This window comes from Pithys albifrons, chromosome 1 (assembly GCF_047495875.1).
Source record: "Pithys albifrons albifrons isolate INPA30051 chromosome 1, PitAlb_v1, whole genome shotgun sequence".
Classification (NCBI taxonomy): domain Eukaryota; kingdom Metazoa; phylum Chordata; class Aves; order Passeriformes; family Thamnophilidae; genus Pithys; species Pithys albifrons.
The window spans coordinates 28,565,904-28,588,138 of NC_092458.1; the positions used below are offsets into that span (position 1 = coordinate 28,565,904).

Genomic DNA, 22,235 nt, shown 5'->3' on the forward strand with positions numbered 1-22,235 from the left:
TGCTGTAATCCACTGAAAAAGGGCTTCATTCAATAAAAGGCAGAAAACAGGTTAGAGGTTCTTGCTGTAGATATATATTCTTGTTTGGAGGCCAAAATACAAATACAAAATAGCATAGCAAGGAGGAGAAAACAGAATTTATTAAGCAGATCTTGATAATTATAATGGTAATTTCACAGCATTATTGGTGGGTGCAGTACATGAGTCTTCAAGGGAACATTAGGCTCTTAAATGTTTATCTGCATACACCAGTAGTAACTGCAACATTTTCCTCAAGAACTTCTTCCCAAAGAAGTAATTGGCAGGAGTAATTGAACCTGGGAGAAGCCCATGGAGTGGGGCAAAGAAATGAGAGTGCGAGGAAGAAGCTTTCAGCTCAAATAAGGGCTGAAGGCACTCCTGAGGAAAGGAAAATGCTTGCATGCATGAAGGAGCATTCTTTCTAATGATGGAGGAAGTTAAGCAGCAACTGAAAATAGTGAAGTCATGGATTTACTGAATCTCTTGAAGTTTTCGCAGTAAGACTGAGCACCTTTCCCATCAATAGCACTGATGCAGCATCTGGGTAAATGATGACTGTCTGTGAAATGCATGAAGTCACAGCATAAAAGAAAACTTTGCTTTTAAACTGTGGAATTTTGTTTACCTGCAGATTTCCTGATGGCTGAATTGTGGGAAATGAGGGAGGAAATAAAACCAAAATAAACCAAACATTTATCAAAGAAGATGAACAAGAGAAACAGGCCCTAGCACAGTAGTTAGAAGCACAGTTAAAGACATGTGAACTAAAGCAAATGGGGAAATTCTGTTCTCAGGTGCCTACATATTCAGATATAACAGTGTAAACATGTCTAAGTGAACAGATGAATTTTATGTCCTACAATGAAAAACATTACTTGCAAGGCTACTTAATTAGAAACAACTATTTTAACACAGAGAAGGAAAGAACTACAACAAAAGAAAGAACAAAAGCAGAGATAGACCTAATCAACTCCAACTCTGGTGGAGTCAAAATGCAACTTGTGAAGCAAGAAGTGCCTTTATTCTACATTTCTTTTTTTTTCCCCTAGGTAAATTATTGGTTTTTTTCATCATTAGTCATTGGCATCTTTCAGAGTCTTTTCTGAACCTGCTACTTGTCAGCAAGAACCAGTTATAACTGAGATATGGACAGCAGAGTAACTTGTGCCAATCTTGTGCCCAAATAACTGATTAGCAGTGTGGCCATCAATGCCAAAATGCCCTTGCCTGTGCTGCTTAGGGAGCTGTGTACAACAGGGGCTTTGGAAAGGGAAAATCACTTTCCCTTTTGTGTACTCCATCAAAAGAGGCTGACTCCCATCCATCTCAGAGAGTGCAGACAGCTGCTACCCAGCTTGTCATGTTTCCAAGCTTTATGTCTTGCCCAGGCAAATCAGCTGCCATCATCACTGCTGCTGGAGTGACTAGCTACAAAGAAAGAAGAAAGCCTCTTCTAAGGAAGATTCTGTGAGGATCTATGAGCAAAATTATTTTTAAATTATTTTGGAATCAATAGTCTGCAAAATTTATTATAGGGGAGCCTTATGCATTGCCAGTAAAGATAACAAAATTAAGGGAGACTTCAGTCCAGGAATCACTTAGAAATTCAGCACGAAAGTACCAAAACAAAGCTTTTAAATGTACATTCGTAATCATCAAAACGTAAGTTTTAGCATTACTTGTACAGCTCCAATCTTGACCTGCTTCAGTGCATTTGAACTATTCATTCAGTTGTCAGCAGATGCAAGTTAAAACATGATCTTCAGAGCATTCTGTCTTGATCCCTCCCTGAGAATGTCCAGCCTAAAGTCACCTTTACTAAATACTGTGCCATTCACTGGAACAATTTTTATATAAATGCTCCATTTAGAGAAACAAATAACCCAACAATCAACACCCCCAAAGGAAACACTCTTAATCTAAATAGATCTCTGAGGAATTATCTGCTTCTATCATTTATAGGTCAGCAAGTTTATTACCACCTTCCTTATCACACCAACAGAATGGGAATGTCCCACAGCACGGCTGCAGCCATGGCTTCCAGACCACATTGTACACAGAGAGCTGCTCTGGGACTGGAGTCAGTGTCCTACGATGCTCTTCTATGGCTCTTCCAATCTTCCTTATTACAGTGTCAAAGAGGGGCTCAGTGTCAGCTGAAAGAGGTTTGGCTTCAGAAGGGTCTTGTGAGAGATCAAAGAGCAATGGAGGGTCATGATGGGTCACACCTTCCCCAAAACATGGGCAAACCCCTCTATCATAACAAGCTCCAGCTCCAGGGGGACTGAAGATAGGGGTCACATAATGGGCTTTCCAGATAGCTCCACCTGGCAAGAAAGAAAAAATTACAGAAGGCTTATAATGTTACTGGCAGTATCCACAAGGAAGAGTGAATATTTTTCTAGAGTTCATTTCTGTTTGCACTTCAGCTCTACACTTACTAGTTGATACAGTATTTTAATTTCATTTAAAATTAGGTGCCACAGATTTAAACCAATAATGTAAAATGATTTCTGAATTTTGAAATCTCTCCTGTTTTCAGCAAGACCACCTATCACTCATTTTGCTTTTTATAAAGACTTGAAAAAAAGTTTTGGGGATTCTGTGGCTTGCTTCCTTGTTAAGGTAGCAGGACTGCAGACAAAGGGCTGAGACAAGGACTTCTTTATGAGACAAGGAGGGTATGGACTCCCCAGGCATTATTGCAGGTAGAGATGTGGGTGAGACCCATCCTGAGCTCCATTGGCCTGCCTAGCATGCCACATGCCTTGAAGCCATGAATGAACTCTTTGTTCCATACAATACAGGCAACACTAGCCAGTCCTTTAACACTTTACACTGGGAACAGCTTAGAAAACTGCAATCCCAGAAAAAAACTTGTTAGACTAATGTGTGCTCCTGTAGAGTGGACCTAACTCTTTTGAAAGAATCTCTGTACTCACTGTCTTTCTGGTGCCATCTCACAGCATGTAAGTGAATGCCACAGTAATGAAACAGGAACTCATGCTCTGAGTGTGCGACCTTTCCTTGCAGTAAAGGCATCAGATCCCGGCCATCAATTATCCTAGAAGAAAAATCAGACACCATAAGACTGAGGTGAGCTGTACAGGATTGCATTCCTTCTGCAAATCTCTTGCTGAGACTGGCAACTCTGAAAGAGAAACAGGCTTGTGGAAGATAGCAGGTAGAGACTGAATCTCAAGTGTAGAGAAGAGATGACGGAGCTGTGACAACCTTGATGTGTCTAGAAAAGGAGCAGGACTGAAAAAGAAAACATCTAACTCTTAGAATGTGATTTCAAACTTTATTTTTCATTGTTTTGGGAAAGAAGGAGAAATAAAGATACTCATGTTTGTACCTGTCCTGAGGCACTGCCCCTCCAGCCAGATGAACTACTGTAGGATAAATGTCCATAAGGCTTGTAGGTTCATCAATAACTGTCCCTGCAGGCAACACTCCTGGCCATCTAAATATCCCTGGAACACGTATTCCTCCTTCCCAGCCTCCCATTCCTTTTCCACCTTACGTAAGAGGAAAAAAATATAGAGAAATTTTAAACCTTGATGAGCCTTCTTTATCCTTTTATATTTACTGCCAAGCTTCCTCTCCTCAGCATCAGTGAAAGTGTGTTCACCAGATCAGTCCTCCGAATGACATTTTTTTGCTTCTTTCTTACTCCCTTCTATTGTTTTACAAACACATTACCCCCTCAGCACTCAGTGTGGATAAAATTTTCAGGCATGTAAAGTGACTTCCCAGTCTAGGTCTCATCTTTCTTTTTAGAATCCTAAAACATACCTCTTGTCATGAAAGAAATTAATATTGAGATAATTTACACAATCTTAATAAAAATTAACTTGTGACCAGTTGCCTTATGTGGAAATTACAGTTTCAGAATTCATAAATGCCCCAGGTTAGCATTATTTAATTTTTAAATACCTAATTAGTATGAGACAAATTTGCTTCTCAGTGTCACTCCTTAACCATACGGTCTTATCTAAGCCTTAGGGGTGTCCGAAGTACTTTACTAGTTGATACTGGGTCATCACTGTCCCTGACAGCTCTTACCTCTGTATACTCCATTCCAGCCACCCAGCTGCCTTTTGTCTTCTTGTCTTTCAAGCCATCCACCATGATCAGAGGCAAAGTAAACCAGTGTAGTATCTTTCAAGCCTTCCTTGTCAATAGCATCTAGAACCTGGCCTGTGAAAACAAGAATATGTGTGTATTACTAAGCAAAAATATAGCTTACAGTACATAAATTTTAGCCTCTGACTTGTAAATATTCATCAATTTCTTATCTACATTGTTTAAAAGAAGAGTGTTTTAAGATCAAGATTTGTACTTATTTCACGTTTTTAAAAGCACAGAAGATTTGTGATGTGCTGTAACCCCTTTATTATTAATATTTTAACAAAGGAGTACAGGAACCACAGTCACAGACCAGAAGCCTGTATTGTGAAGGACAAAAGTGCCACATACTGCAAAAATATGGAAACAAATCATGATCCAAGACCTCAAAAAGTTAGATTCTGAATCAGGGATGGCTATCATGAGAAACAGGCAAGAACGTCATGTACCCTTATCATACATTGCCTAGAACACAGACAGGATGTGCATTGCATTACTGGATGGATATAATATGCATTAATGTTAAAATTCCTTTTTATTTAAAAGTCATTCTTGAGTTGTTTCTGATGTTCTAAATTTCTTAGTTATATTTGTGGCGTGTAAGTTTTAGATAGGTAAGTTTTAAACAAAATTCTTTCTGTATATATACCAGACTCCTATCCCATTTGCAAATGTGGGTCCTTTTCATCCATCATGACTGAATTGTTAATAATTCACCTTTCCCTCAAAAAAAACCAGGCTGAAAAATAACACGAATCCAATTTGGGGGACATACCAATTAAAAGTTATGAACATTTCTGGATTTATGAATGGGGCTGAAAAGTATTCAGTACTCTTCTTAATGCAGCAGAGATAAATAGGCTGCTGGTTTACCTCTGGAATTAATTTGACTATCACTTTTATTGTCTTCTGATATGTCCTACTTAGAAATGACCATCAGAGGCTGAAATTACCCAGTCTCTAATGATCATTGAAAATCAAAGAATTCTCACATATGTAGTAAGAAGGTTGAAAGAGCTCCTTGATAGGAGCTAAGGGAACATGGTTAAAACTGGTAAACATTTGACAAAACAAAAACAAAAACAAAAACCACAAAACAAACAAAAAAACAAAAAAACCCTCAACCAAACAAAAAAACTTATTTGGTCCAAGACTAGAGAAAGCACAAAGTCAACGGTATAAGCAAACAGTGCTTGCACAAGATTGACAGATGTTCATAAAAAGCTTAGGACTTTTTCCTACATATTTTTAATTTCTTCCTTGTTCTTTTAATAACAACTGTCTAATTTTTACATATTTAGACTCAGGTATTAGATAGCTGGAGACATTTTTATTTGCTCTGGTGACTTACCCACCATCCAGTCCATCTCCTCTACATTGTCTCCATATAAACCATGTCTGCTCCTCCCAAGAAACTTCTCTGTGGTGAGGAGAGGAGTGTGGGAATGTAAAAAGGAAAGAAAGAGGAGGAATGGCTTGTGCTTATTTCTAAGGAACAAAAATCAACATTTTTTTATTAGGGAGGAAGGTTCTCAATGCATACAGAGGTTAGTCATAATGAAAAATGGTCTTATTTGTGTGTAGATACTTCCAACAGTCTCTTCAAAGACATTTTAGATTGCAAGATACTATAACCCAGTGATTAGGATTTGTCTGATAAAATAATGTTTGGCCTATATAAAATGAGCCTCTTTTCCCCCTTAATCATAGGTAGATAACTTCCAGACTGAAGTTCCATTTTCTGCTATTGGAAACCACCACTGTGCTACTGAATGAGGGCAGCAGGTTCATCTCCTGCCAGTTGTTGCCCACATATCAGTCTGTGCGATAAGGCTACACCACAGCTCTGCTTTTCCTTCTCCCGCCCACACATGCATTTCTGACATTACCTGCTATTCCTTAAAGTTACAGTGTTGGTCTCATTGTCTATCTTTCCCCAATATAGCCCAGAAATATCCAATCTGACACATGGAAACTTGGAAATTTTATCAGCATTAGTGAAGCTAGGAATAAGGGAAATCCTTAAGCAGCAGTTAATTATTTGGTTTAATGACATGATACAATTATTGATATTATTTAAAATTAATAGGCATAATAATACTTATAATCCTATATAGTATTATAAAAATTAGAAAACCCTCACATGGCAAAGTACTGTTTAAAAGTTGCAAGATGTGCAAGACCCAGAAAATTTGTGATCAAAGGAAACCCATTTTACCTTTCAATAAATGAAATAGACTCTCTCAAGATAAGGGATGTAGTTCTGTCTGTCACCATTGGCTGCTCAGTGATTTCATGGTTTCTCATCATAATGCAGTTCCAGTATCGAACAAACCCATAACTTGAGAACCAGGACACGAAGAACAGGAGATTAAACACAGCAAGGTAGGTCAGTGTTTTCCAGCAGACTGGAATCAAGCCAGTCAGTCTTCCCAGGGCAGCAGTGAGTATAAAGAGGCCAAACACTTGAGTGGAAAGCCAGAGTTTCCTTCTAAAGGCTCTGTCCATCTCTGGTGTTTCTGTTGGTTGACAGTCACTTATTAGTGTAAAAGGCATCCCATAAAAATAGTCAAACCCATGTTTTAAAGGGTGATGGCAATGGTCGTTGCGGGATTCACAGTTAACACCTTGATGCCACTTCCCTGAAAATACAATTATTACAATGTAAAGAGAAAATATTTTTTAAAATTGGATACTTTTTCTCATGCAAAATATTTCTCAAAAAATGGTTGATTTTATTCTGTTTGTGATAACCTCTTCATCCTACACAAAACTATACTGAGTATGTAGTGGTATTATGGGTTTGATGAAAGTAAATCTCTACAAATTATATGTCCAACAAAGTTTTTGGTACTCCGTACACATATTCATGCCATGTAATGTTTTCCAAATATAATAAAAACAGATTACAAAGAGAACTAGAAACTGAGAAAAATTCAGAACTGAGCAAAAATATATGGCCTTTCTGGAGACCTGTCATGTACGAAGTAGGAGAAAGCTGTCCTTTTGTAAGCATATGGCAAAAGAATATTGTTCTGTTGTCTTTTTACCTTCAAGATGCTATGCAGACTTGTTTCTGAAAAGTTTTGAGGAGCTTGATGTCAGGACTGTGGCAACACTCAGTGTTGGTGCCAGACTGATAAGGGAGGCTATGAATGGAATAGTCAAATAACTGGCAGCTCAATGGTCTGTCAGATAAACTTGAGCATAGGAGATTAGGATTTCTCATGAAGCTGTACCATGTGTAAGTAACTTTGCAGATCATTATATCTCCGTATCCTAAATAAGAATAAAATAGTTTTATACATTTTTTGCCATTTATTTGTATTTAATCAGATTTTAAAAACAAAAATTCCTTTCAAACACTGAAGTCTTCATATATCAGAAGAAATATCTCTTGATCTTTTGCAATACAATTTGTTCTTTGTTATGAACATACAAGCTATTATGATGAATGGTACATCAAAACCATGATTTTGCTTCCCTTCCAGCCTATTCCAACAGGCTGGTTAGGCAGTCACATTGCCAGCTGTCTCATTTGGCTCAAACACTGAGGTATGTGAATATCTGAATCAAGTAAACAAAATCTACTTCTCAGCACAGAGATGTAGTTTAATTGCATTTTATGATCTCTGATGTAATGCAGATCTTGGATACAAGACACATAGATCAAAGTGAACATTCAGACTTTTACTTGAAAACTAATTTGCAACTATTTCATATTGTAGAGTGAGGAACTGTGCACCTTCAAGAGGACGTGATCCTAAACACATGATTCACTGTATTACCAATACATATACTAACATCCAAGCCTGAGCAGGTTTCAGTAGAATTGCTGTGCATTACAATAGGTGTAGAAAAAACTGCTTTAAAAGAGAAAAAATTACTGCTTTTTAGATATAAAGAATGAATGGAAGTTGTATTCTAGGTGGATGAATGGTTTTCAGCTGAAATCTCTACTCAGTTTACCTTTTGATGTATTTAGAGCCAGCTATAGAATAAAACAGGTTTGTAATCAATACATAGATACACTGGTCATAAATACAGATGCAGCTAAAGTATCCTTGGAATTCAGATGCACTCCAACACCTAAATCTCCAGCTGAGGTCGATAAAGACTTCTGACATGCTAAAAAAGATTCAACTCTCCAGAAGATAAACTAAATGTATAATTAAGATAAATTAATCTCTGAGGGCATATGTTATACAACATTGGCTTTCTGACTACAAGGTATCTTCAAAGGACTTCCCAGCAAAAATCTCATTATCACCTCAAGCTACAGGTTATTAATAGGATTTAACTTTGCAATCAAACTGATGCTCAGAGCAAAAGAATCACAAACCATTCAAGTGAGACTACTTAGTGCTTATTCAGCTGAGGTGAAAAGCATAGATTTTTGTTAAGATTTTTTGCTAAGATTTTTTGCTTCATGACTTGAAGCAAAGTTCTTGTGGGGTTTTGTGTGTCACTCGTAGCTGATGCTTTCCATCATCCCCTATGGTGCAATTAATCAGGATCTGTCAATCCAGTTAAACTAAGTGATTCTTTTAGTGTCCATAGTGTGATTTTAGCTGAGATGCCCACAGGGAAAACACCAGCCGATTTTGCTTCTAGGAAATATGCAGTACAGTCTCCCTGCAGGGCAATTCCCTTGGGATAGTGGAGAGAAATCTGATTGTTTTGTTAGTGATTACATGCTGAAATCAAGCTTAAGCATGCATGGGCTGTTTTATGAGCTGATTAAAACAGCGAAATAATATTGCAGCAAAACTAACAGGAGATGGAGCTTCAGTAATGTAGAATTTAAAATGCTTGGAAGGCTTCATTTAGTTTTGCCTTGTGTGGTTTGGATTTATTCTGTTGCATGAATACAAATCTATTTCTGCAGGAACTTTTATTAATGCATTCAGTTGGTTTGTGCAGCCAATATTTTTAAGTGTCAGATGTGGATTTTGGATTTTGACATTTTAGATGCTCAGATGAGTTAGGGCAAATAGCTGAAAATTCAGCTGAGGAATGTTTTTGCTTTATTGGCCTGTGGAATTATGTGACATATCTAAGATAAATAATTATTTGAAACTAGATCATGACCAAAAGCTGCAACTGTATTAAAAAATAGCGCTATAAAATATAAATTAAATTCATGTTAATGCTGAAGAAGACAATATTTTGTGGGCTGTACTGAAATCTTGGTGAACTTAGTGTCATGCTGTAATTGAAAAAAAAGCCTTCTTTGTTTCTCTTTTTGAAAGGCCAAAACCTGTGATACTATAAACTATTTTTACTGTTTTGTGTAGTAGCTGTTCCCTTTTGTTGTGCATCTGCTCTCTTTGAACAGGGTAAAACATCACCATGCATATTTAAATAGCACTTTTTTTTCTTTTTTTCTTTTTTTAGCAAATAGCATTGGAATAAAAATCTTCTACCTGGTACAATAATATTCAGGAATTATTAACATATTTTCCATTATATTTTGACAACCTGAGCTGTACTTGAAAGGAGGTCAACAGTAAAGATTGCCCTTTTTATCAGATGCTTGTTCTTTTAAGAAAGGTACTATTCAGTAGGAATTTCTTCTTACATAATATTCTAAAGTTGAGAAATAAAAATATTATAACTAAAATATGAGCAGGTGCTAACTAAAACAACTGGTTTGAGTGAGATGTAGAAGTGAAACACATTCTTGAACATCTTTAGGAATCTCTCCATACCTATCAGTCCTGTGCTGTAGCCTTGCTGCTGCAGTATTTTGGCAAAAGTGGTTTCATTTGGAGGAAGCCCTCCTGAACCGGCATTCCAAAAAATAACAGGGTAATTGTTTATAGCATCCATCCCTAAAAATAAAACAATCAGATTAAGTACAATGGGTAGAGTACTTTTAGCCAACATACTTTGTTGTTTCCTGATTTCATTGAAATGATAGTGTTTAACATTTATCTTCATGCTGTTTGTTTGGGAAAATGAATCTAGGATGCTGAGCAAGGTTAAGAAAGTGTTAAGACCGTCCATGATACCTGTTCTTTTGTGTCTCTTACTGAGACAAATTGTTTGATTTCATGCCATTTTATTTCACTTGGAATGACACAGTTGTATAGGAGCTTTTATATGTCAGAGTGGCATCCAGGCTGTATGAAATGCACTTGCTCTGTGACTGTGAGAGCAGGGAGGAGCATAAGGAGACTTAAGTCCTCTGTCACTCTCAAACTCTAGCTGTCTGGAAACTCAAGATTTCCCTGCATAGAGGCATGGATGGCATCCCATCTCTGAGACCCACAGAGCAGCTATCTAGCACTAGCAGGTGAAGAGAATTTTATACTGGCATAACCCCATCATACAGTGTTCTGTGAAGTTCAGTCTCTTCTGGCAGCATTGAACATCTCTGGTCCTGTTGTTATAGTGGGAGAGTGTTTGTACTAGCCCATGTGTGTTTTCAAGCTCCCAAGTCTCAGTGGGATCTGTCATGATAAAAGTAGAATGACATATCAGCTTCAAAATGCCTCAGGAATGAAGACTCTGAAGTTGATTTGCAATAGAACAAGCATTTGAGAGTTACTGTTAGAAACATGTAGAACTGTTTGTTTTTCAAATCTCTTCATCTCAGGGATGCAGCTTGACAGGATAGTATTTTTTCTTCAAAAACACAACTGGGAAAAATAATACAGGCGTCAAACTGTTACAGGATGAATTAATTCTGACATACATAAAGCAGCTTTCCCATAAACAGCTCATTCTGCACCTCCAGTGGAGGGAATGGATACACATCTGCACAGATATACTCTGGTCCCTGCAGGGCTGAGCTGCTTCTGTCATATGATGAGGAGTAACCCATGATGGAAATTAATATAATTAATGCTTTAGAAATGTATTCTAATTATTATTCATGTTTTGTGTAATGACTTATTGAATGTAACAATTTGCTCTAATTTCATTCTGGCTGCAATCTGTACAACAGAGCATCAAAAGACAACCAAAAGTGTGAGCTGGGGGGACCAAGATGCTCTTCAGAGCTGTTTTTCTCTGCTCTCCTTTCCCCCAGATCACTTTGTCGTACCCCATAAAAACTGAGGCCACCTCAGTGATAGTAGGCCTAGCTGGTGTCTTGTGTGTCTCAGTGACGGATGACGTCCGTCTACTACTACTTTGTACACCCTCATTTCTTTTGTACCCATTGTATGACATTGTTCTCTACAGTAATAAAGCAATGTTTAAAGGCTGCTTGGCTTTGCAAGGCAAACCTGATCGGAGGGGATATCTGCCAGTGAGGAAAGCTGCTCTGCTGGGGGTGCAAATCGGAGCCGCTGCAATGTGTTGGGTGAGTTTCACTCCTTCTTTAGCCAGGCGATCAATGTTGGGGGTCCTAAAAATGCAACCAGCACCATCAGGTATCATTCAGACAGTCTTTCAAGGGAATAAGGAATTACATACCTATCTTTATTTTTTTAAGTTTCTTCTGTTTGAAGATGGCCACAAAATATTTTTTTAAATTTATTTTTCTCAAGTGATGGGGAAATACTTCCTCTTACATTAACAATTAGTATGTGACTTAATTTCAAGCCAAATATTCCTTCTTATTTCCCATGTCCTGTGAAGAGTGTTGCAGAAATCATGGAATTGTAGAATGGTTTGTGTTGGAATGGACCTTAAAGATCACCAAGTTCCAAGCTCTCTGCCAACTAGATCACGTTACTCAGGGCCTCATCCAACCTAGCTTTGAACACTTTCAGGGATGTGGCATCAACAGCTTCTCTGGGCAACCTGTTCCAGTACCTCACCACTCTCAGAGTAAAGAATTTCTTCCTAATGTCTAATCTAAACCTGCCCTCTTTCAATTTAAAGCCACTCAACCTTGTCGTATCACTGCATTTCTGTGTAAAAAATTCCTCTCCAGCCTTCTTGCAGGCCTGCTTTAGGTACTGGATGGCTGTTGTAAGGTCTCCCTGGAGCCTTTTCTTTTCAAAAATAATTTTAAATTATATTTTTCTTACCTAAGGCTGAGGCTGAAATACCAGGTAATCAATCCCACATGGATGAGGAGAGCTGTCTCTGTGCTGGACCAACAATTTTTCTTTCTGCCTCAAAGAGCTGTATAAGTCACATGAAACATCCATAGACCTTTTATCCCTCCAGAACTGCATTTTCTGCACCACCTTTTCAAAGAGCAGCATATCAGCCTACAGTGTAATGGTATTTTAAGGTGTGCCTATTTCTAATTTAAATTAGATTCAGCTTCAGTTTTACAATTTTTTTTTTTTGCAATTAGAAGTTCAGTGGCATTCACATGTAGACAAAATCCTCAGCAGGGTTCCAAAACACCCTTGATGTTTTGTTGCTTTGTTCTGGTACTGTTAGGAATGCCACCCTTAAAGACACATGGCCTGGAAACAAAAACTGGAACAAGGTTCTTTTTCTCTACAACCTTTCACCAGGGGTGCCATTCCAGTGTAACTTGACAGAGCACTTTATATAGCTCCACCATTTAGCACCACTGCCATCTCAGTTATATAAACATTGCTTTGGAAAGGAGCACTAGGTCCACTTCCCAAACTGCTGCTTCCAACTCCTGCCATTCTCAGCACTGCAGAGAACTGATTGCTAATAGACTCTAGGTACTTAGTCACTCCATTATTACATCCAAAATGTACCCCCCTGCTCTTGAACAAAAAATCCATGCCTTGGGGATGATGCTATGGAGGCTCAGCAGCTACCTGTGATGACCAGCTGCCTGTCAGAAACTTGCCAACTGAAGCAGATCAGAGTAAGATTCCAAGAAATTTGCTAGATGAGGATAGTGATCAGAGCAAATTTGGTTTTGTTTGAAGAAGTGACAAGCTGGTAGAAAGTCAGCAGGCAATAGTGTGGCCCAATTTTCAAAGAGAAGGCAAATTCTATGTTTTTGAGACTGAAAAGAGAGGTATTTCCTAATAACATAGTACATTGCAGTGATTTAACTGTACTTTGATGCGAGACTGGGAAATTATGGCAACATAAAGTCAAAATGAGGTAATGAGGCCTGGTATGCTGAAAGAGGGGACAACATTTCTATCTTCAGCTATAGCTGTTTTTCAGTTCAGGAAATTAAGGAATACAAAAGAATAAATGACATATTCCCCCAGTAAAGCAGTTCCACATAGCAGAGCTGCTCTGGGAATGCCCTCAGGCTATGAGATAACCCTGGGCAGAAGGTTTCAGGTTTACATTAAATACCACAACATCTCTATTCACCCTTACGATCAGTTTCCTTACCTTATAGTATCATTCCCATAGCAACCTACATCCCCTATGCCAAGATCATCAGCCATCAATAGGACAATATTTGGCTGTGTGATGATGGAAAACTGTGTGAGTGGTGGCTGCAGAAGCAGACCAAAAATCAGGGGTGTAACCAGGGGTAACCTGAAACACAGAAGAAAAGAAGCCAATGACCTGTCTGCTCATCACTCCCCGACCTCCCCTCCCCCCTTCCCCCCACATATGGCCAAAGACCCTCTGGGTTAAGCGTCGCTGAAGACCCGACCACTCTGTACAGACAGAGAGAGCATGCTGTGTTTATCATTGGCCCAAACAGATGTAATGGAAAGGAAAATGTCAGGTGCCTAACTTTAAAAGTCTCCATTTCTGATTGTTTGCAAGTTTCCTGTGAGCAGTCTCACATGGGAATTCACACGTAACATGTGACATACAAGGGATTGTTCTTCAGTGGCTTGGGATGTTTATTAGAAGAAGGAAAGCTGAGAATGGGATCAACTTCCTCTGAAATCTTTCTTGACCAGTCTGGGACCTTTGGTTTGTCAAAAAGTTAATAACAAGAAAAACAAACCCTGCATTGTGAGGACACTTTATGGATAAACAATGCTACTCATTTATAGCACAGTATTATGATGTTATTAAGCTTCACTCAGATCTAAATATGATGTAGCAAAAACTTATGATTTTTTCTTACCAATAAGATGTTAGTTGCCAAGTCATTCCTGCATTTGGAGTGTTCAGATCCTGCAAAACCAAGAGTACCTTGTCATATTTATATCTTTCCAGTAGTCACTGCAATAAAAATAAATTAGAAACTTAATAAAAACCTGTTAACATTCTGTTTTATTTACTGCAGTGCACCTCAGATCAGACCCTAAATGAAGAAGGGTAAAGGCATTAATGTTAATTTTATTGCTAGCACTTCTTCATTTCTTAGGGGAATTTTTCTTTTTATGTAGAGAAATTTATCTTCAAACAACAAAATAATTCTCTTTTCTTACTTGACTCAGCTGTATGAAAAATACTTACTGTTAGAGAGGAAAAGCAGAGATTTTTAAAATCCAGTCTTCAATATACTTTATGTGATCAAAGAGACAGTAACAGCTTCCTGCTTCTTCGCATAATATGCCAAATTTCCTTTCAGGCTTGTAAGAGGTATTTTTAGTTGTAGAAATTCTAGTCATCTTTATCCAACAATGATATTTTCTTAGAATTTTTGACCACTGGTGATTTTACTCTGAGAATGCACAGGGTTCTCTGGGGCTTTTCCTTTCACTGCCAGGACAAGACACACTATTTAAGGGTTTTGAGGAAATGGCCAAATAAGCTTGGTTCAGAAGCTTTAAAATAGACTCCTTTTCAAATTTGTCCCATGTAGAGTTGAACTGTCCCAAGCATCTCAATTTTATAAATTATGTTGGTATCATATTTTGTCTTCCAGAAATGATATATTAAGCAGCTTAGTTAATACCAATAGTTCTTACATTTCATCCATCAACACTACAAACTTCAAAGGGAAAATTTAAATTTCTATGCCTAGAAAATTTGCTTCCAAACATTTACTCACCAGTGCTGATGCAGCATTGCTAGCTACACATTTGAGTTTGTGCCTTTGCTGCATCCTGAGTAGACAGAGCAAAAAGTTCTGGAAAATACCTCAGCCGTTTTTCACTATTACATACTATGTGCCTCCAAAACATAGTTGAAATGAAAGGGAGTTGGAAATAATCAGATTTAATTGGGCAACTGGTTGTCACTAACTGCCCATGCTTTACACTAGAGAGACATTGATTTAAAACACAGCCTGGAGCTCGAGGGTGAGCTTCCTCAGAAGCTGCCTGTAAAACACCAGGTAATATACAGAAAACAGTTACTGCACTGACTGATACTATCCCTGTCAAGCCATTTCCTTGGTCGAAGGTGATGGGAGTCGAGGTAGAGACGCTTTAGCTGCTCTGGTGGGAGCAAGAGAGGCCGTGAAATCAGCTTGCCACATTCTGAACAAAGGGAGCCCAGGTCCCTGCACACACAGCTGTGCAGCTCCTTGCTTGGCCCCTGAAGCTGGGGCAGCAGCAAACAGTTCAGATGATGTCTTTTTGGGGTCCTCTCTGGAACCACTCTTGCCAAAGTGCCACTGAAACCATGCTTCAAGCAAACAGTCCTCTCTGTTCTCTGAACTGAATTTGGCTTAAAGCAAAACTCTTTTCTCCCTTTCCTATTATTAATCCCTCCCCCAAAGTAATTTAGATTTTATCCCTTTCTTCATCCATTTTAGTAATCCCAGGATGGGAGGGGGAGAGAAGGGGAGAGGGGGAAGAGCTTGCATATCTTTCATATTTTAATGATTATTTTCCTGTATTGATTCAAATAAAAAAATAAAGTTAAAAAAACCAAACCAAACCAAAACCAGTCTTTACATTTCCATCAAAATACTTACAAGGATACTGGAATCCCAATTCAAGCCAATTTGTGTAAGAGGAAATATTCATATTTTTAGATGTACTTGGATAAACAGTACCCATTTATGGCATCAGTTTTGCAATATTCAGTGAAAAGTCAGTTAATACAGTTAATACCACTCCATTCAGTACTGCTCAGTCTGTGAAAATTTCTTTTAAAAATTCCTATTTTGTAGACTAGATATAGATAAAAGAAAAGCCAGACTCATGATAACAAATTAACTGCAGCACTCACTTTGTACATACACTTATATAAGAATAATGTTGCTTTAAAGGGAAAAAGTCTTTTAAAAACTTCCTTGAGATATTTTTATCTGCAGGAGCAAAGAAATTCTTCAAACACCCATTAGAATTCCCCTGTGCATTTTCCTAGTAAGGGAGGAATACGGTACCTCATCAAATTATCTTCCAAGCAGGCAGTTGATAGACTGACACATAAGATTTTTTCCAGTTGACTTAAAATGATTCCAAACTTTTTCAGCACAAGGACTGCTGCTATGGCAGCGTGTCTAACATCCGTTTCAGAAGGCAGTCCTGAAATCTGCCTCAGATACACGTCCCACAGCTCACTACAGGAAAAACATGTTTACCAGAGCTTGCAAGCAGCTGGATGTTCTAGCTTATCCTGCAGTCCCTTAAAGCTGCACGTCCCACTGCTGTTTGCACAAGACTGACATTCGTACAGTGCCTGAGGGTTGGGCTGGGGAACACCACAGATGTAGCTAAAATGCTTTCAGCCCAACCACCAGTTTCCCAGGGGATGGAATGATCTCCTACAAGTCTGAGACACTCCTATGAAAGGCACCATACATAACCTCTTCTTACTTCTGCCAGGGAAAAGAGAAAATCTCTGTACTTACGGAGCAGCAATTCTTTGTCTGTAGAAATAGAAATTGAGCTAATTTCTTCACTTTTTGGCAGTCCTGAGTGCTTGCAGCAGTGAAAATGTTATCTCTGCAGAAGCAGTAAGAAATAGGTCTAGGGTGGGGAGGAAATGCCAAAAGGAGACTTCAATTTGCTTTTTCAGAAAATGAGTCATTCAGCTTCACTTCGCTGAGGGCTGCCTGTTTTCTAGTCATTACTCCAAGGGACAAATTAGTGTTACATGCTGGCTAAAGCTTGCTTTCTTGATTTTTTCTTGTTTGCATGTTGTTGAACTGAGAGTTTTGGAACAGTATGAGACACTACCAAACAGCAATCTTGCTTTACAGACAGAGAATTTCCCATGTTTTCCTATCTTAAAAGAGAAGGGAGATGTAGTTACAAGTCAGTGTTTCATTACCAATGGCAATGCTAAGGTTGGTTTGCTAGATCACCTCTGAGGCAAGTTACAGCACCACAGGTGATCCCTTCCCTGCTCCCTCCCACCCTAACTGAAGGGGTTACAGAAAATATACCCAGAAGAAGTTATGTGTTTGATTTTTCTTCTCTCAGGGCCTCCTTTCTTGTCCCCACCTCTATCCCAACCTGTACCTCTTTAGTTCCCATACCTCTCAAGTGTGCCTTTAATGCTTCAAAGATTCATTAAGGTCTATAGAATTTCTTGTTGTCTGATGCCCTCTACTGCTGTGTACTTTTCACAAAGAAACACTTTCTGAGGTGCTTCTGTTTTTTATTGTCCAAGTTGGAGTAAATTCCAGCTGGGCTCTGCTAACTGAGAGAAGCCCTCTCCACAGCTCTCATATTCTTGTTGTGTGTTTTCCAGGGCTTCTTGCAAATTCCATAGAACTTTTGACAGAGAACCACAAACTATAACTGCTACATTATTTACTAAATTTAGAGTACAGCAGAAAATTGAAAGCTTGTCTGCTGTTACATTGCAGTTACACTGCAGGAACATGTCTTTGTTATTTTGTACATAGTCTTCTTCAAACACAGAGAGCTGGAACGATTGCTGCTCTAACAAGCTCTTGCTGAAGTCTGGCTAGAAATCTGGGAATTACCACCCGGGAACACCTATAGTGTAATGAAGGTAAAGGAGAGAGGACAGTACTTGTAGTCTAAGGACTTTCCTCTCAGAGTGATAACTTGAGCCCATTTTGGTGTGTGATCTTTGAAGAAGGGGAAAGGTGGGTGGTCTCCTACTGGTGCCACTTAAAGATGGCACTTTCAAAAGGTCTTGGCAAAGCTAATTTTATTCCCATTCACTGAACTGACTTTGCTGATTTTCTGTGGGGAAATATTTAGAGTCTGTATTTGTTCAGCAAGTGCAATGAATGTCGAATTTTGCAGAAGCCTTGCATTGTCCTGGCTTTTTACGTTTGTTTCCTTTACACTGAGTGCTGGAGGCAGAAACACTCCCTGACCCTATTAAAGTGCTTCAACATCTAAGAGCTGAAGGCCCACGTTAGTGCGGTTTGATGTGATGGTGATTAAGAGGCTCCCTCTAGCGACTACTACCTGATATTTATTGTGTCAGAGAACAGTTGATCCGTGCTCCAACTTTCTAAAAGTTGTCACACAATGGTATGTTATGCTGTTATTTCCTAGAACTTTGATTTACGTTAGGTCTTCAAGGCCCAGATGCCCAGGAGCAGTTGCAGTCGTCCTGGAGCTTTTAATACAGGTTTGAAACACCAGGAAGGAACCTGATTCCTGGGAAGGAAGCTGGTCTGTGTGTTCCAGAGCTGCTCTGCAACATTAGCCAAACTGCAAGAACTGGGAGTGAGTGGGACAGGCACTTCAAAAGTGCACTCCTGGTCTGGGGTAAAGCAGTAATTCAGATGCCCCAGTTCCTTCCTGAGGCTCAACTTGTCTAATAGCTGGTAAGTAATAGAATTAATATACTTAAAAGGCTGTAATGCAACTAGCTGTCCACACAATTTCCAAGAGGAGACATAATCCAGTGCTGCTTCTTCCTGCATCACAGAATGGGTTCATATCACCTGGCTTTCACTACCAAAAAAATTAACCGTTCACATCTGAACCTGTCAGCCAGATTCTTTATGATCATTGGTAAAAGACAGTCACAGTGAGGGCAGTCCTACATGGCCATTCTAGGATGAGATGAAACATCCTTTGAAGGTTCCAATCTATCTTTAGTGCCTGTACAGAAAGAATTTGTATTGCTCTATTCAAACTAGGTTGAAATTGTTTAGTGACACAAAACCGTACTGTCGGTCATTCTACTAACAGATCAAACAAATGAATATTAGCATGCAAGAGCATTTATGAAAGTTGTTTTTATGACAACATTTTCAATAATGTTCTGAAAGGTGAGTTTTTATTATATAATTTTAAGGAAAACCATCTGATATGAATCCTTTGGGTTTTTTTGAGAAACTGCTTTTTGTTCTGCAGCACTGGTGAGGCCTTGCCTTGAATCCGGTGTTTAGTTTTGGGCCCTTCATGGAAAGAAAGATATTGAGGTGCTGGAGTGTGGCCAGAGAAGGGCAACAAAGCTGGTTAAGGGAATGGAGTACAAGTCTGATGAGGAGTGGCTAAGGGAGCTGGGTTGTTTAACCTGGAGAAGAGAAGGCTCAGGGGTGACCTTATTGCTCTCTACAAGTACATAGCAGGAGGCTGTAGCAAGGTGGTGGTTGGTCTCTTCTCCCAAGTATCAAGTGATATGATGAGAGGAAATGGCCTCAAGTTGTGCCAGTGGAGGTTTAGATTAGATATTGGGAAAAATTCTTTCCTGAAAAGGTTGTCAAGCACCGGAGCAGACAGTCAATCCAGAGGGCTCCTAACTGCCTTTACAAGAGGCATTGCTCTGAGGCTGCTCCCAGGGAAACCTTTGCTGCTGGGTGAGTGAGTAGTTGAAGTTAGATCCAAGTCTGTGGGTTGAATAAATGCATGACAGCTCAGCTGACTGGAATGCAGCTGGAGTCTTAATTTGGCAGTGAAAGGATTTTGCAACAGGATTGAGGGAGAAGGTTCTTCCTTCTACAGCAGTTGCAAGTAGACAGGCACAGAGGCAGAATTTACCACTGCCACTACTCACCACTGAGGATACCTGCAAGCTGTACTTGAGAACTGAACTTTTTTCTGTTGTAGTTTTGAATGATAATGTAAATTCTCTCCCTCCCACTGCAGAACAAAGGAATAGCCCAGCTAGTTTGAATTCCGAGTTGATGACCTGAGTTAACGCTTGGGGATGGGAAGTTTTTCTTTTGTTGTTCTGTGTGTGCTGTTGGTTGTTTTTTGTTTTTGTTTTTTTTTTTTTTTTTAGGGGGGGGGAGGGGGTGGAGTGGTGGGGACAGCTGCAGGAAAGGAGCCACTGCTTGCTGGTGAGCTCTCTTTTTAGCTGGCTCTGCTCTTTGCTTTTCCCCCTCCATCTCTGGGCACGCTGAGCTTCAGAGAGAGAGAAGAGAGGAGAGACACAGCTGCTTCAGGACACTGTAGACCTTTTTTCCCTCTTTCTGGGAACCGATTTGGACTGCAAGGAGATTCCTGTGAATTATCACCATTTCTTCCACTCCCAGCATTTTTCCTTCTTCGTTTTGAACAGAGGACAAGGAGAGAGAGAGAAGAGGAGCTTTCCCATCTGCAGGGAGAGCGGTTCTGCATCACTGGCTGCTTCTTCTTCGGATTTCATCTCTCCCCACGTGAGTCATTTCGGCGATGTCCTCGGCTACCGACTGTTTTGCTCCGGAGGGGCTGCATTGTCAGCTCAGGCGCGGCAGCGCCCCCTACTGTCTACAAATATAGTTGCACCAGTGAAAAAGCAGAGACAAACTCAATTTCATCTAAAAGTTTTGTCGTGTCTTGTTTTGTTCTGATTTGTTTTCTCATTGTGGGTACGGTGTAGTTGTTTTATTCTTGTACTAGTTTTTGGTTTTACATATACGTATAAGAACAGTTATTCTTCTTATATCCATTTTCTAATTAAAGTTCCCTTTCTTAAATTTAATAAAGAGTGATGTGATTATTGTGGAGGAATCATCTCCTCTGCTTTTTTTTTGTAAACATTTTGGTTTTCCCCTCAAACTAAGACACTTGCTAAGCAGAAGAAAAGGCCCTGTCTGTCTGCAAAGTCAAGGTATAGCAATACTATAACCATTCTTTCATGTCTGACATGACAGAAGTTTGTGATTGTGTTCAGAGGAGAAAAAATATATTAATCAAATTAAATAAAAACAAAAATGGAGAAACAAAAAGGGAGAAGCTATTGCACCTGTGAAGCTGGTCCAGTATTTAAAAGGAATTGAGAGAGTCAAATAAGTTAATTTTTGTATGTCAGTTACTGTAGAAGTAGTTGAGAGTGTTCACATGCTTTCCAGAACAGTCTGGGTAACACCAGCTGGTACAGCCTGTCCCCATAGGAGAGGTGCTCCACCCTTCTGATCATCTTGTTATCCCTCCTCTGGACTCGCTACAACACATCAATATCCTTCCTGTGCTGAGAACCCCAGGGCTGGAAGCAACATTTCAGGTGGGGTCTCATGAGAGTGGAGCAGAGGGACAGAATCACCTCCCTCAGCCTGCTGGCCATGCTGGTTTTGATGCAACCCAGGACATGATTGGCTTTCTGAGCTGCAAATGTACATTGCTGGGTCATGTCCAGCCTCAACCACCAGCACCCTCAGGTCCTTTTTGGCCAGGCTGCTCTCAATCTGTTCATGCCCTTAATGCCAAGTTACAAATCATGCCAAAAAGACTATCCTTTTACATTTGTTTTTTGTAGGCCATTATCTGCTTATTCTAAATTTGGACAACTATATTGTATGATGAGCTAAATTGAGGGTTTTACAGTCACAGAACAAAAAAAATACATGTATTTTTTAGTATGATTCACCTCACCCATGAATCATTTACATTAGTAAGAGTCAAACTGACACAGAAAATCTTGTTTCTTCCCATGGGCTACAGTGGGGTACTAGATGGTTACCTCAAAATAAGGAGGCGTCCTCATCACAGATGCAGATGTCTTCATTAAGTCTCTTGTCCTGATTGTTTAAAGAAAGCCACCTGAACTCCAACATTCATAAACAGCATGGTAAGAAAAAGGAAAAATAAGGCAGTGTTTAGCCACGATGCTGCATAATGTTGCCATTCTGCCTGGCTCTTCAACATCTTCAATAAATGACTTGGACACAGGGCTCAAAGGGATAATTAGCAAGTCTGCAGATGATACAAAACTTGGAGCAGTTGTTGACTCACTCAAAGGCAAGGAGGCCCTGAAGAGAGACCTTGACAAACTAGAGTACTGGGCAATCCCCAACCATGTGAAGTTCAACAAAGGGAAGTGCTGTATTCTGAACATGGGATGGGGCAACCCCTGGTGTACGTACAGACTCAGGAATTGGCTGCTCAGAGTTTGCAGAAGGATCCATTCATGCTAGGAATGTAAGGATGAAGAAATTATAAATCAGAATTTCTCATAGCAGGATGAGCTTACCTTGAGAGTGTGTAGACTCAGATACGTAAACAGATGGA

At 39.4% G+C, this 22,235-nt stretch overlaps 1 protein-coding gene across 3 annotated transcripts; it reads right to left on the bottom strand.

Annotated features, from left to right (window-relative positions):
- Positions 1-16: 16 nt before the first annotated feature.
- On the bottom strand, positions 17-16,806 carry LOC139678951 (arylsulfatase D-like). Of its 3 annotated transcripts, none has more exons than XM_071570246.1 (11): positions 16,718-16,806; positions 14,093-14,190; positions 13,396-13,545; positions 11,388-11,509; positions 9,864-9,986; positions 6,371-6,794; positions 5,504-5,640; positions 4,090-4,224; positions 3,380-3,542; positions 2,964-3,085; positions 17-2,348 (listed from the first exon to the last, which is right to left on the bottom strand). In XM_071570246.1, the coding sequence occupies exons 2-11, from the start codon at positions 14,116-14,118 to the stop codon at positions 1,978-1,980; spliced, it is 1,773 nt and encodes a 590-aa protein (XP_071426347.1). In that variant the 5' UTR covers positions 14,119-14,190; positions 16,718-16,806; the 3' UTR covers positions 17-1,977. The 3 variants fall into 3 exon arrangements, with proteins under 3 accessions (XP_071426347.1, XP_071426355.1, XP_071426364.1); XM_071570254.1 differs by having other exon boundaries at positions 14,093-14,142; positions 16,718-16,798; XM_071570263.1 differs by lacking the exon at positions 16,718-16,806 and adding an exon at positions 16,250-16,403 and having other exon boundaries at positions 14,093-14,142.
- Between the last annotated feature and the right edge of the window lie 5,429 nt (positions 16,807-22,235).

Bases quoted from the DNA above. Each gene is read 5' to 3' on its own strand.
- LOC139678951 (XM_071570246.1), bottom strand. From the start codon at position 14,118: ATGACTTGGCAACTAACATCTTATTG. The intron at 9,987-11,387 runs GTTTGCCTTGCA...TTTTATTTTTAG, and splicing joins CAGATATCCCCTCCGATCAG to GGATGGATGCTATAAACAAT. The intron at 2,349-2,963 runs GTGAGTACAGAG...CTTTCTTGCCAG, and splicing joins GAGATGGCACCAGAAAGACA to GTGGAGCTATCTGGAAAGCC.